A 14,347-nucleotide genomic window follows, 5' to 3' on the forward strand; every position below is an offset into this window, starting at 1 on the left:
TTTTGGTGAGCTCAAGCTTACGGAGGGAGCAAGGTGGGAGGCCGGCCAGGAGACCATTGGAATAGTCGAGTCTAGAGGTTACAGAGGCATGGCTGAGGGTTTCAGCGGCAGATAAGCTGAAGCTATGGAGATGGAAGTAGGTGGTCTTCGTAGGCGGTTTATACAGCTCAAGGGTGTCATCAGTCAGAGCTCCTTAGTTACTTGAATTGTGAAGAAACCTCGTGTCACTGGCTGATGAGCACTTCACTCAGAGGATGACACTGAGCCGAGTCCTTCCACAGATCCAGATTTTAGTATCCATTGATCTAATAATATATTCATTTCTGCTTTATATAAAAATTATATAATTTAGTCATGAAGTGAACTACTTTTGTTTTACCGCTTAGTATACTTTTTGAACTACGCTAAATGAATAATTTATAAAAAATGTTAGTTGAAGATTTGTTAAATAAAACAATGTTTGTACGCCCAGTCCCCTTTACAGGTTCAGGCAACCAATTCCTATTTCACATTCGAGAAAGATTTGTGTGAGGTGGCCTTATATGTAGAGGTTCCTGGTGTGTCCTGACACATGTCCTCTGAGTCCTTGTGCCTTTAGCTATTGCTCATAAAAAGCAGTTTGCCTCGTTTGTTTCTGAAATGTCACTCAGTACAAACTATCAAATGATGTAACTTCTGTTTAACTCAAATGTATCACATAATGAGATCTGAAATGTAACTGGAAAAAAAGGGGGTGGGGAAACTATTGCTCATCAGGGCTTCCCTCAGAATGGGAGATAATGAAGTCTTATCGTTGAATGGCTGACAAAAGATGATAGCCCTGAAATCCCGCTCCACTGCTTGCTGCGGGCGCCTGACAGAACATGGTAAATAAGACGCGCACCTACCTGTTCCTGCTGCACTCACCAACGATCCCGGTCCTGAGGCCTCTACTCCCTGCGCATCAGAGCACATTCATGTCTGGACGGACGTAGAGCTGGACTGGAGTCATGTGGCACTGGGCAGCCAATCCAGGTAAAGTATTTTCTCATTCCTAATAATGGGAACTCCATAAGTAGGAGTTCTCATTATTATGATTGAGAAACACCCACCCCCCCAAACACACATTAAAAAATACATCACATATTTAAGATTAATTTAAATTAAAGTTAATAACTGTCTTGGAAAAAAGTATATATTTTTCCAATTTAAAAAAAAAAGTTTTTTAATTATGATTTAAAATAAACTTACCTTAGTGGGCAGGGTTTTCAACACTAAAATGTGTTTGTTAAATTTTATTTTTTATTTGTTTTTGTATGTTTTAAAACTCTTACACTGGTAAAAGTGGGCATTGCACCTGCTTTTACCAGGTGCAAGAGTTTTCAGGGACATTTGCTGGGCAAGAGATGGGCAAATACCGCAACCTTGCCCATGCGAATGTCCTGGCTGTGGGGATATGGAAGATCTGTCAAGCTGGAGCTTGACAGAGTGAAAAAGCTGGTTTTCAGTGCTTGCGCATTATGTGCCGAAAACCAGCTTTTGCGCTGCCTTCCTGGGTCTGTACGTACTCTGTACGGACTTGGGGAGGCTGGGATTTCAGGGGCAATGTCATTATAAATATCAATTGTAAATATTGAATCCTGTTGCTCACTTGAATTAGCATGTTTTAGCATCCCCGCCATAAAAACAGAGCTGCCCCAGCCTTGCATATTCAATGTTAATCATAGAACCAATGTTCCTATTACACTCATAATAAATGGTGAGACTGATTACTGTGTGTAATGAGCAAGTGTGACCTTAGCTCCTTTAATAAGATTCCAGAGTGCAGGTACCTCGTGGGTGGCCTGCTTATATACTGTGCTCCCAAGGGATCCCAGTAGGTGGGCCCTCTGGTAGTCAGGTGTAATGCAGGTTACAAAGGGTTAAATACATAATAGTTCCCTCTAATTTTTGGGGTGCCACATGGCCCATTCCAAATTCCGCGCATGTACAGTTTTTTCAATTGAAACGTCGGCTCACCGTCTGTGCGGGATCTCCAGAATGCTGTGCAACCGGGCAGCATAAAGGAGACAGTGCATATAGCCTACTCGGTCAGATATTATGTTTGTAGCTCATGTTTAAGTTGTGTATTTTTACGTTCATTAGAATAGAGGCTATTCCATGCGGTTCCAACCTTTTGTCACGTGAGCTATTTCACACCTCTCTTTAGAGACAAGTGGCTTGCATCTTGAAACTCCACACACGCACATGAATTAAGCATTGACTCACAGGTCACCAAAGCAGCTTTGAGATCTTTAAATACCAGTAAATCACAGCGCTTTTGACAAAAAGGCTACCACTGAACCATGCTTGACATCAGAATATTGAAAAGCCCTGCTCCAATGGGATACATGTATAATTTTAACCTTAACATGTTTATCAAGAGCTAGCAAACCTCTCCTGCTGCTGTTCATGGTAGGACGTGCTGTTTGTAAGAACAAGAAAACTATACCATATAATATAGGTTGTAGGTGTGAGTCCCATTCAGGCTAGATCCTTCGGAGGAACAGCTGGATTTGGAGATTTCCAAAGCTTTCTCCTACAAGTGGTTTTCTTGCGTCATGTCTAGATCTGTGGTAGACTAATGTAGATAGAGATAGATTGCCATGGTTAGTCAACAACTCCATTATCATTGTATTATGTGTCTACTGGGATAGTAGAAGGTGAACTCGATGGAACTTGTTCTTTTTCCTGTGGTTCTTGATACTGACTGCGTAAAAATACCTGTTCACGTTTGGTCACCCAGGTACAAAGTTCCACACATACCGATTCAGATCCTTACAGCAGACTGCAATACAACATGTTGCAAAGTCAACAGTAATACTGCTCTAATGGCCTGTCCTGTAGAGCTGAAGCAATACAACAACATGGAATGACTTTCTAGTCGGAAGCAGATGTAGATTTACTGGTCCGTCAGTTATTTATTTGTAAAACCACAAGATACTTACATAAGAACATAAGAAATAGGAACAGGAGTACGGCCCCTCAAGCCTGCTCCACCATTCAATAAGATTATGGCTGATCTGATCGTGGACTCAGCTCCACTTCCCCACCCACTCCCCATAACCCCTTATCCCCTTATCGTTTAAGAAACTGTCTATTTCTGTCTTAAATTTATTCAATGTTCCAGCTTCCACAGCTCTTTGAGGCAGCGAATTCCACAGATTTACAAGCCACTGAGAGAAGAAATTTCTCCTCATCTCCGTTTTAAATGGTGGCCCCTTATTCTAAGATCATGCCCTCTAGTTCTAGTCTCCCCCATCAGTGGAAACATCCTCTTTGCATCCACCTTGTCAAGCCCCCTCATAATCTTGTATGTTTCGATAAGATCACCTCTCATTCTTTTGAATTCCAATGAGTAGAGGCCCAACCTACTCAACCTTTCCTCATAATTCAACCCCCTGATCCCCAGAATCAACCGAGTGAACCTTCTCTGAACTGCCTCCAAAGCAAGTATATCCTTTCGGAAATATGGAAACCAAAACTGCACTCAGTATTCCAGTTGTGGCCTCACCAATATCTTATATAGCTGTAGCAAGATTTCCTGCTTTTATACACCATCCCCTTTGCAATAAAGGCCAAGATACCATTGGCCTTCCTGATCACTTACTCTACCTGCATACTATCCTTTTGTGCTTCATGCACAAGTACTCCCAGGTCCCACTGTACTGTGGCACTTTGCAATCTTTCTTCATTTAAATAATAACTTGCTCTTTGATTTTTTTCTGCCAAAGTGCATAACCTCACACTTTCCAAGATTATACTCCATCTGCCAAATTTTTGCCCACTCACTTAGCCTGTCTTATGTCCTTTTGCAGATTTTTTGTGTCCTCCTCACACATTGCTTTTCCTCCCATCTTTGTATCATCAGCAAACTTGCCTGCGTTACACTCAGTCCCTTCTTCCAAGTCGTTAATAAAGATTGTAAATAGTTGGGGTCGCAGCACTGATCCCTGCGGCACCCCACTAGTTACTGGTTGCCAACCAGAGAATGAACCATTTATCCCTCATCTCTGTTCTCTTTTAGTTAGCCAATCCTCTATCCATGATGAGGGAAGCAATTCAGCCATCTTAATTCATGTCGTTGGGAAATTGCTGAAGTCTATTATTAAGGAAGCAATAGCAGTACATTTGGAAAAGCATGATACAATCAAGCAAAGTCAGCATGGTTTTATGAAAGGGAAATCATGTTTGACAAATTTGCTGGGGTTCTTTGAGGATGTAACGAGCAGGGTGGATAAGGGGTTACCAGTAGTCTTGTATTTGGATTTCCAGAAGGCATTCCATTAGGTACCACATAAAAGGTTACTGTATAAGATAAATGTTCACGGTGTTGGGGGTAATATATTAGCATGGATAGAGAATTGGCAAACTAACAGAAAACAGAGATTCGGGATAAATGGGTCATTTTCTGGTTGGCAAACAGCAACTAGTGGGGTGCTGCAGGGATCGGTGCTGGGGCCTCTACTATTTACAATCTATATTAATGTCTTGGATGAAGGGATCGGGTGTAATATAGCCAAGTTTGCTGATGATACAAAGATGGGTGGGAGAGCAAATTGTGAGGAGGACACAAGAAATCTGCAAAGGGATATAGACAGGCTAAGTGAGTGGGCAAAAATTTGACAGCTGGAGTATAATGTGGGAAAATGTGAAGTTATCCACTTTGGCAGATAAAATAGAAAAGCAAATTATAATTTAAATGGAGAAAAATTGCAAAGTGCTGCAGTACAGAGGGACCTGGGGGTCCTTGTGCATAAAACACAACGTTAATATACAGGTACAGCAAGTAATCAGGAAGGCCAATGGAATATTGGCCTTTATTGCAAGGGGGATGGAGTATAAAAGCAGAGAAGTCTTATTACAACTGTACAGGGATTGGTGCGGTCACACTTAGTGTACTGCGCAGTTTTGGTCTCCGTATTTAAGGAAGGATGTACTTGCATTGGAGGCGATTCAGAGAAGGTTCACGAGGTTGATTCCGGAGATGAGGGAGTTGAGATGAAGGTAGGTTGAGTAGGTTAGGCTTATACACAATGGAGTTCAGAAGAGTGAGACATATAAAATAATGAGGGGGCTCGATAAGGTGGATGCAGAGAGGATATTTGTACTCATAGGGGAAACTAAAACTAGGGGGCATAATCTCACAATAAGAGGCCGCCCATTTAAATCTGAGATGAGGAGGAATTTCTTCTCTTAGGTTTGTAAATCTGTGGAATTCTTTGCCCCAAAGAGCTGTGGAGGCTGGGTCATTGAATATATTTAAGGCGGAGATAGACAGATTTTTGAGCGATAAGGGAATAAAAGGTTATGAGGAGCGGGCAGGGATGTGGAGCTGAGTTCATGATTGTTATGTATGTAAACCTGTAATTACCTTGTCTAACCACCAGAGGGCTTATCCGCTGGAATCCCAAGGGATCCCAGAATTCCTTGGGAGCACCTGCATATCAGGAGGCCTCACAAGCTGGAGAGGCACTCTGAGATCTGTAATAAAGGACTGCGGTCACACTTATTTTGAACTTGCAGTATCTGTTCTGACTCTTTATTTAAGACATAACAATGATCAGATCAGCCATGATCTTATTTAATGGCAGAGCAGGCTCGAGGGGCCAAATGGCCTACTCCTGCTCCTATTTCTTATGTTCATCGATGCAGGTAGACCCAATAATATTTCTTAAATGAACATTTACTGTTTTGTGCTTATCCCCAGTATAGAAAAACAAAAGATTTGTGCTTGTTTTTTGATTCACTATTGAACAATTTTTATTTAGTATTCAGGTGGATTATAGTTCACAATAGGCTTAACTTGAAGCAGGGGGGGATGGGGTTTGGAAGAAGAATAGGACTTGAGCTGTACTGTTGGGTACTCCGATACTAGGAGGAGCATAGCCCCAATTCAGCAGCTAAATAACAATGCCATATGCATGAAAATATGAGGAATCTTTTCAATTCTCTGACCATGTAAGTGATATCACACAGTGAATTTGATTTACTACGAACTAATTACCAATAAAATGAGAATTGGCCAGTTTTGTGTTTGTTATTTACACCATCCCTTTTGTGAAGCACCATCATATTTCCAATCAGCTCCTGCCTTGCTCTATTGGTTGACTTAACCTTGCTGTCTCACCAGACTTCACTGCTTTTCTAAACAAGAACTTTTGCGTTTTCCCTACAGTCTGCTGGCTGGGACTTGGTGCCACTCGTTTGAACATTTACAATTTCTTCCATCCTCATTGCTACTAACATGAATCACAATAACGATAACACATATTGTAACTGAATTGACGGAGTGGAAAAGGTGATGAATCACACTGAAGAGAAAAATGCAAGATGGATGAAAGGAAGTTAAAATATCAACATGTTTTCATTGTCTGTGTAATTCTAGGTTCAAAGTTATCAAATGGACAACCTCATCCTGAGATGAGGTTTGGGAGGTTAGAAAAGCATATGAGGGAGAAGGGAATAGAGGGTTATGCTGATACAGATGAGGAAAGACAGGAGGAGGCTCAAGTCGAGCATAAATGCTGGCATGGACTGATTGGGCTGAATGACCTGTTACTGTACTGCATATGCCATGCAATCCTATGTAATCTTACAGTTGTTTATCCCATTCTTAGTTGGTTTGCAATTGTTTGCTGTAATCAGTGACCATTGCATTCTTTAAAAAAAATTCTGGTGCACGTGTAACCTTGGAAGATTATGGACAACTTGGAGTGGGAAACTTCATAACCCAAATATTGGCCTTTGGTAATCTTTATCACAGACACCAACATTTTCTGAAGCATTTGTGCGCTGTGTTTTATGTCAAAACACATTAGTTTCTCCATAGAAGTTATCTGACATTTTTTACATGAATTAATTCCGCTCCAATGTTTCCATTGCTCCCTTCCCTTTCCCCTCCGCTTACTTCTTCCGACGCACTTCAAATCCTGTTTGTTGCATTGTTGTGGTGTTGCTGTTCGTTCCTTGTATTTTTGGTGACTGGGATTCGTAGATTTTTTTCAGGTCGGAGACATTCGTACGCACGAAGCCTCCGACCTGAATTTCAAGCACACTAAGGATGCTTTTTTCTCATCATCAACATAGGCAGTCCCTCGCAATCGAGGAAGACTTTCTTCCACTCTAAAAGTGAGTTCTCAGGTGACTGTGCAGTTCAGTATGGGAATTACAGTCTTTGTCACAGGTGGGACAGTCAGCGGTTGAAGGAAAGGGTGGGTGGGGAGTCTGGTTTGCCGCACGCTCCTTCCGCTGCCTGCGCTTGTTTTCTGCACGCTCTCGGTGACGAGACTCGAGGTGCTCAGCGCCCTCTCGGATACTCTTCCTCCACTTCGGGAGGTCTCGGGTCAGGGATTCCCAGGTGTCGGTGGGGATGTTGCACTTTATCAAGGAGGCTTTGAGGGTGTCCTTGAAACATTTCCTCTGCCCACCTGGGGCTCGCTTGCCGTGTAGGAGTTCCAAGTAGAGCGCTTGCTTTTTTCTAATAGCACTGTGGTTAGACATGATATTGCTGAAGCAACAACAACTTGTATTTATATAGCACCATTAACGTAGTGAAATGCTTCACAAGAGTATTATGAGATAAAAATTTGACACCGAGCCACATAAGTAGAAATTAGTGCAGGTTGTTCAAAGAGGTATGTTATCAGGAACATCTTGAAGGGGGAAAGAGAGATGGAGAGCTTTAGGGAGGGAGTTCCAGAGCTTGGGGCCTAGGTAACAGAAGGCATGGCCACCAATGGTTGAGAGATTATAATCAGGGATGCTCAAGAAGACAGAATTAGAGGAGCGTAGACATCTTGGGGGTTGGCGGGGGGGTGGTGGAGGAAGTTACAGAGATAGGGAGGGGCGAGGCCATGGAAGGATTTGAAAATAAAGATGAGAATTTTGAAATCGAGGAGTTCCTTAACCGGAATCCAATGTAGGTCAGTGAGCACAGGGGCGACGGATGAGCGGGATTTGTTGCGAGTTAGGACACGGGCAGCCGTGTTTTGGATCACCTCTCGTTTACGAAGGGTAGAATGTGGGAGGCCAGCCAGGAGTGCGTTGGAATAGTCGCGTCTAGAGGTAACAGAGGCATGGATGAGGACTTCAGCAGCGGATGAGCTGAAGCAAGGGCGGAGACGTGCAATGTTACGGAAGTGGAAATAGGCGGTCTTAGTTATGCTGTGGATTTGTTGCAAAAGCTCATTTCAGGGTCAGATATGCCACCCAAGGTTGCGAACAGTCTGGTTCAGCCTCAGACAGAAGTTGGGAAGAGGGACGGAGTTTGTGGCCAACCAACATTCATATGTATGTGTGTGCATGTGTATGACTGTACGTGAGTATGATTATAAACCAATACAAGAGGAAAATTTTCTCACATGTACGAGTGGGACAGAAGAAAATAAGTAGAAGTACGAGAGGACAAACTCTCTGATGGATTGGTTCGTTTCTTTGAAATCAGCTTGATGCTGCCTTTTAAAAGTTGGAAAGATTACATAAGTATTACCTCTCAACGCAGTTCTGTAATATAAAGAGTGTATAACCTACCTTCTGATGGCTTTAGTCACTGTAGGGATAAATTGCCATTTGGTGATATGCAAAACAGCTCGCTGGCTCATATGCATATTCACCACTAAAAGTGTTTTAATGCCCTTGGGTTTGATTGTGTAGACCCTGGTTTTTTAGAACTTTTTATATAAATATATTTTATAGAGTAAATAAAATGGTGTTCAAAGTCAGCAGTTTACATTTACTGGGCTGTAACCATCATGTGCCATAGTGAGATCATTAGCAGTCTTTTCTCATTTAATGCCGACATTTCTGGGATACAGATTTAGCCCCAGATGTTTGAGGACTTTTAAGTACATTAAATGCAAATTGTTTAGCACTTGACGTTCTCGTTTTAATCACTGAGTTTGCGTCAGTGGCATTGTTAGCATCTTGGTCTCACCAAACATAACATAAGCTGCAGCAATGCTATTTGCAACAATGTTGCTCCCGCCACGCTGTAGTTTCCCAAAAGACAAGACACAAACAGGGTACTTTGCTGAAAGAATGCTAGCCTAGGAACAGCTGACCAACAGCCCCTCCCCCTGAAACAAACTGTTCTGCATTTGGCCTTATCATGTGAAAATAAGAAGTTAGACTGAATCCAGAAAAAACAACGTAAACCCCGGAGAAACAGACGAAACCCCAGTGAAACGGAGGGATATATACAGGTTTTGCGAGTGGACAGTCAGGTGGCAGATGGAGTATAGTGTGGGGAACTGTGAGGCTATTCGCTTTGGTAGGAAGAATAGAAAAACAGAATATTTTTTAATTGGTGAGAAACTATTAAATGTTGGTTTTCAGAGAGATTTAGGTGCCCTCGTGCAGGAAACAAACGGATTCCCTCGCGCCCTGTTTGGGAGCGGTAACCGAGTCGGGGCAGGACTTCCTGCAGTCAGCATGGAAGTCCCACCCCAGCCACGAAATTGCAGTTGCCACCCCTCACAGGAAGTGGAGCGCAATGTTGCACACTGCACTCACTGTTGGGACGGGTTCGGGGGTGCTACTATGGGCATAAGAATAGCCCAACTCTCTGCCCGCGGAGGTCCATTTCCCGGGAATGGCTACCATCAGTCAAGAGCGCAGGTTCCGGGTTGTTGCGCACGTTCGCACCCGTGGGCACCGCAAATTCAGGTCCATGAGATTCTGAGGCTGGGATAACGAGGTAGATGCTGAGAGGTTGTTTCCCCTGGCTATAAATTCGAGAACTAAGGGGTCATAGTCTCAGGATAAGTGGTCAGCCATTTAAGACTGGGATGAGGAGGAATTTCTTTACTCAGACGGTTGTGCATCTTTGGATAGATTTTTGGAATCTCGGGGAAATCAAGGGAAATGGGGAACGGGTGGGAAAGTGGAGTTGAGGTCAAAGATCAGCCAATGGTGGAGCAGACTCGAGGGGCGGTCGGGCCACTCCTGCTCCGAATTCTTATGTTCTTAAACCCCGGAGAAACTGCCTTTCACGACCACCGGTCGTCTCAAAGCACTTTACAGCCAATGAAGTACTTTAGGAGTGTAGTCACTGTTGTAATGTGGTAAACGCAGCAGCCAATTTGCGCACAGCAAGGTTCCACAAACAGCAATGTGATAATGAACAGATAGACATTTACATCGTTGGTTCCCGCCGATCTTGCACTGCAGCTTTGGTTAGAGACTGAGAGGCATGTCCATAGAAATTCTACCCTCTTACCTTTTAAAAATAACACATGGGGCTAGAATTTCCATTGCATCGCCGCCCAGTTTCTCGGTGATATTGGTCGTTGTAGGCGAGAACCAGGCCGGCGAAGATTTCCGCAAAGAATGCCGCCGGCGGTTTCGAGGTACCGCTGGGGAGCGGACCGCTGGCGTGCACCGTCCATAGATCGCCATCGCCCGATTTTTGGCTCAGCGGTGACCCGTAGGTAATTGAAAAAAAAACGCCCATGAGAAACGGCAGTGCTGGGCAGTAGGTAAGTAGCCCTGCAAAAAGAGGTAAGTAAATGGGCTTTTAATAATTATTTTTAAATTCTCTTGGAGTGATTTAAGTGAAAAGCTTCCTGAGAATGTTTTTCTGATTTTTTTTTTTATTTTACATGTTTTGAAAAAATATTTTTTGTGTTTTCCATCTCCTAGGCCCAACCCGCAGCCTCGGTGTAAATCTTAGAATTTATCGCCCATTTTTTTTTAAGAACCGCCCAATCGGCCCAAAATTCCATTTTCCGCCAAGAATTTTTTTTCGCTGGGCGGATGTTTTCTTTTTTTTTGTGGAATTTTTCGGCACCGATAATTTGAGAATCTTAGCGGCATTTTAGGGCGGCAATCCGGCAATGGTGGATTTTTGGGAACTTCTAGCCCATTGAAACAATGCAATTTTTTAATCATTAGTCAGGTGGCATGGTGGTAAAACACATCGCGAGTGAGTCCCATAAGGGAAATTGGAAGGAGGCTTGGAGAGGAAGAAGATTAAATAATAGACTGTATTTCTCCAGGGTTTTGTGCTGAAGCTTGGCTGGCAGATCGGGAGAACCCCGTGCTGAAATTCCAGGCGCATATGATTACCGGGCTTCACTTTTTGAAATTCCAGCTGTGTTTCCCAGTTTAGCAGAGAAAGATTCAGGTTTAAATGTTGATACGAAAAGGAGGGTGCTCCACTCGAGCGGGAAGAGCAGTGTCATCATACAATGGTATTGGGGGCAATTTGCCATGGTATTCGGGAAGCATTTTGAAAAGCTGGGTGATATCTGTACCTCATCCTCTCAAATCAGTCCAATTACACAAACAACAAGTGATACATGGTTGGAACAAACCTTGAGAACATTATATATAAGGTTACATGGGATTGCAAAAACAAATGACTGGCTTTATAAAGCAAAATGAAGCCTATACTGTGTGGCTTGGCATTTGTTTAGAGAACTGTACACACGGAATATTTTAAAAGCTGGTTTGTGCATTTTGATCGAGAAATTTGCCAGTCTCTGTGCTCCTTAGGCATTTTTCATCTGTGTCAAGAGAGCTACTATTTGCTATGTGTACAGCTACGCTCTTGTAGTTCTGCCCAATATCGTATTCATGGAATACTTTAATGGTGGCACTCTTTAATTCCATCTATCTAAGTACAACATTCATGTCGCTATAGAGACTGCATGGAAAAGGAAGTCATTAGCATTGGCACCTCACTCAACGTCAACTGAATGTGAAAACACAAAAAGCCCGCACACGGGCCGACAGTTTTACTTTGGGAAAATGAAGCGATAGTGCAGCATTGATAATCGCAGTTATATTTTAGTTGTAAAAATATAGGAGGAAATATTTTATGGTGTGCAGCGAAGGTTCACCAGACTGATTCCTGGGATGGCTGGACTGACATATGAGGAGAGACTGGATCGACTGGGCCTTTATTCACTGGAGTTTAGAAAGGATGAGAGGGGATCTCATAGAAACATATAAGATTCTGACGGGACTGGACAGGTCAGATGCAGGAAGAATGTTCCCGATGTTGTGCAAGTCCAGAACCAGGCGACATAGTCTAAAGATAAGGGGTAAGCCATTTAGGACTGAGATGAGGAGAAACTTCTTCACTCAGAGTTGTTAACCTGTGGAATTCCCTAGCGCAGAGAGTTGTTGATGCCAGTTCATTGGATATATTCAAGAGGGAGTTAGATATGGTCTTATGGCTAAAGGGATCAAGGGGTATGGAGAGAAAGCAGGAAAGGGGTACTGAGGTGAATGATCAGCCATGATCTTATTGAATGGTGGTGCAGACTGGAAAGGCCGAATGGCCTACTCCTGCACCTATTTTCTATGTTTCTATGGTGTTACACAGGTGCAGGGCAGAGAAAAAAAAGAGATGGAGATCTATTATTGTCTCCATTGTGATGCCCTATGTTTCCCTATGAGCCATTACTGGACCTACACCTGTAACTGGTGCAGGTTTACTGTGGTTATTTGAATGAGAGGAGGGGACTAACTTGACAGTCAGTGTGTTTAAAGACCCCAGTGCAGGGGACTTGTGTGTTGTAGGTGATGAAGGGGCTTTGGGGCATCAGGAAGTGAGCCACTTGCCGCAGAATACCCAGCCTTTGGCCTGCTCTAGTAGCAGGCCTCATTTACGTGGCTGGTCCAGTTGAGTCTCTGGTCAATTGTGACCCCAGGATGTTGATGGCCGGGGACTCAGGGATGGTAATGCCATCGAACGTCAAGGGGAAGTGGTTAGACTTTCTCTCATTGGAGATGGTCATTGGCTCTCACTTGTGTGTCACGAATATTACTTGTCACTTACCAGTTCAAGTCTGAATGTTGTCCAGGTCTTGCTGCATGTGGGCATAGACTGCCTCATTGTCTGAGGAATTGTGAATGGAACTGAACATGTGCCATCATCAGCGAGCATCCCCATTTTTGACCTTATGATGGAGGGAAGGTCGTTGTTCTAGTTGTGCCTAGGGCATTGCCATAAGGAACATCTGCAGTGATGCACTGGGGCGGAGATGATGTGATGTACTGTATGCGATGATCTGTAATGAATTACAAGGTTTATTTTTCTTTCCACTTTGTTTTGAATGTATTCACTCCAGGGTCCAAAGGATGGAGCTGATGATGGGAGGATGTTCCATAGACTGTGAAACTTTGACAGTTAGGAATTATTGATTCCACCTTCACCGTGTACAGAAGAACTGCTGAACAAACATGTCAAAGAAAGGACGTGCAAAGGGCGAAAAGCCCGAGGCACTAATAGACGCATTGCAAGCTGCCAATGAGGATCTCCGGGCTAAGCTGACCGATATTCAAATAGAGCTTCAGCAGGAAAAAAGCAAGGTAGGTACGGTGATCAATACTGAAAAGAAAGCACCTTATATTGCACACAGCACCATGCATAAAACAGCTGCGTAGTTTGGAGGATGTTCTAAGATAGCAACATGTTGAAGAGCTTGAGATGACTCCGTGAACTTTGTCATCTCAGCTCTGCCAGTCCAGGTTATATTACTCTTTATAATATGTACAGTTTTAAGGAATCCTTTTCATTCCTAGTATTTTTTGGAGAGGTTAAGTCAAAAGTATTTGTAATTGAGAAAGTAGAATTGTTCAAATCAATAAAATTCCTTCCAACTCTCCCTCAGTGACCACACACATATCATAATGATAAACGACAGCTTTCTTCTGCTTGCAAGTGTTAGTAAGCTGAAGGATAGTGCATGGTAGCTTGAACATTCCAGCTATTGTTGAGCCATTACATTGGCCTCCCACCTTCTCACCGCCATTTTCCAGATATCTGTCTCCCAGCAGTCGGCTCATAAGAGTACATAGGATTACATAGGATACACAACACAGAAACAGGCCACTCGGCCCAACTAGTCAACGTCGGTATTTATGCGCCACTCGAGCCTCCTCCCGTCTTTCCTCATCTAAATCTATCAGCATAACCCTCTATTCCCTTCTCCCTCAAAAGCTTGTCTAGCCTCCCCTTAAATGCATCTATACTATTCGCTTCAACCACACCCTGTGGTAGCAAGTTCCACATTCTCAACACTCTTTGGGTAAAGAAGTTCCTTCTGAATTCCCTCTTGGATTTCTTGGTGACTATCTTATATTGATGGTCTCCACTCGATCAAAACCATTCAGAATTTTAAAAACCTTCTATTCGGTCACCCCTCAGCCTTCTGTTTTCAAGAGAACAGAGACCCAGCCTCTTCATCCTTTCCTGATATTAACTAGTGGGGATCCAAGTGCAGGTGGTGCTGGTTTGAGGTGGACCAGATGGCATGAGGCAGAATCTAGGGGCTCAATTTTCTCCAGTGATTTGTGCCGGTTTTTTGGCCTAAATTAA

At 43.2% G+C, this 14,347-nt stretch overlaps 1 protein-coding gene across 1 annotated transcript in view; it reads left to right on the forward strand.

Annotated features, from left to right (window-relative positions):
- LOC139234861 (janus kinase and microtubule-interacting protein 1-like) overlaps nucleotides 1-14,347 on the forward strand; it is a 278,764-nt gene that overhangs the window by 69,947 nt on the left and 194,470 nt on the right. Inside the window, exon 2 of the mRNA XM_070865638.1 lies at nucleotides 13,098-13,338. Within this exon, the coding sequence (XP_070721739.1) occupies nucleotides 13,210-13,338 (129 nt within the window). The 5' untranslated portion in view covers nucleotides 13,098-13,209. The remainder of the gene's footprint in view (nucleotides 1-13,097; nucleotides 13,339-14,347) is intronic.

Source organism: Pristiophorus japonicus, chromosome 2 (assembly GCF_044704955.1).
Source record: "Pristiophorus japonicus isolate sPriJap1 chromosome 2, sPriJap1.hap1, whole genome shotgun sequence".
Classification (NCBI taxonomy): domain Eukaryota; kingdom Metazoa; phylum Chordata; class Chondrichthyes; family Pristiophoridae; genus Pristiophorus; species Pristiophorus japonicus.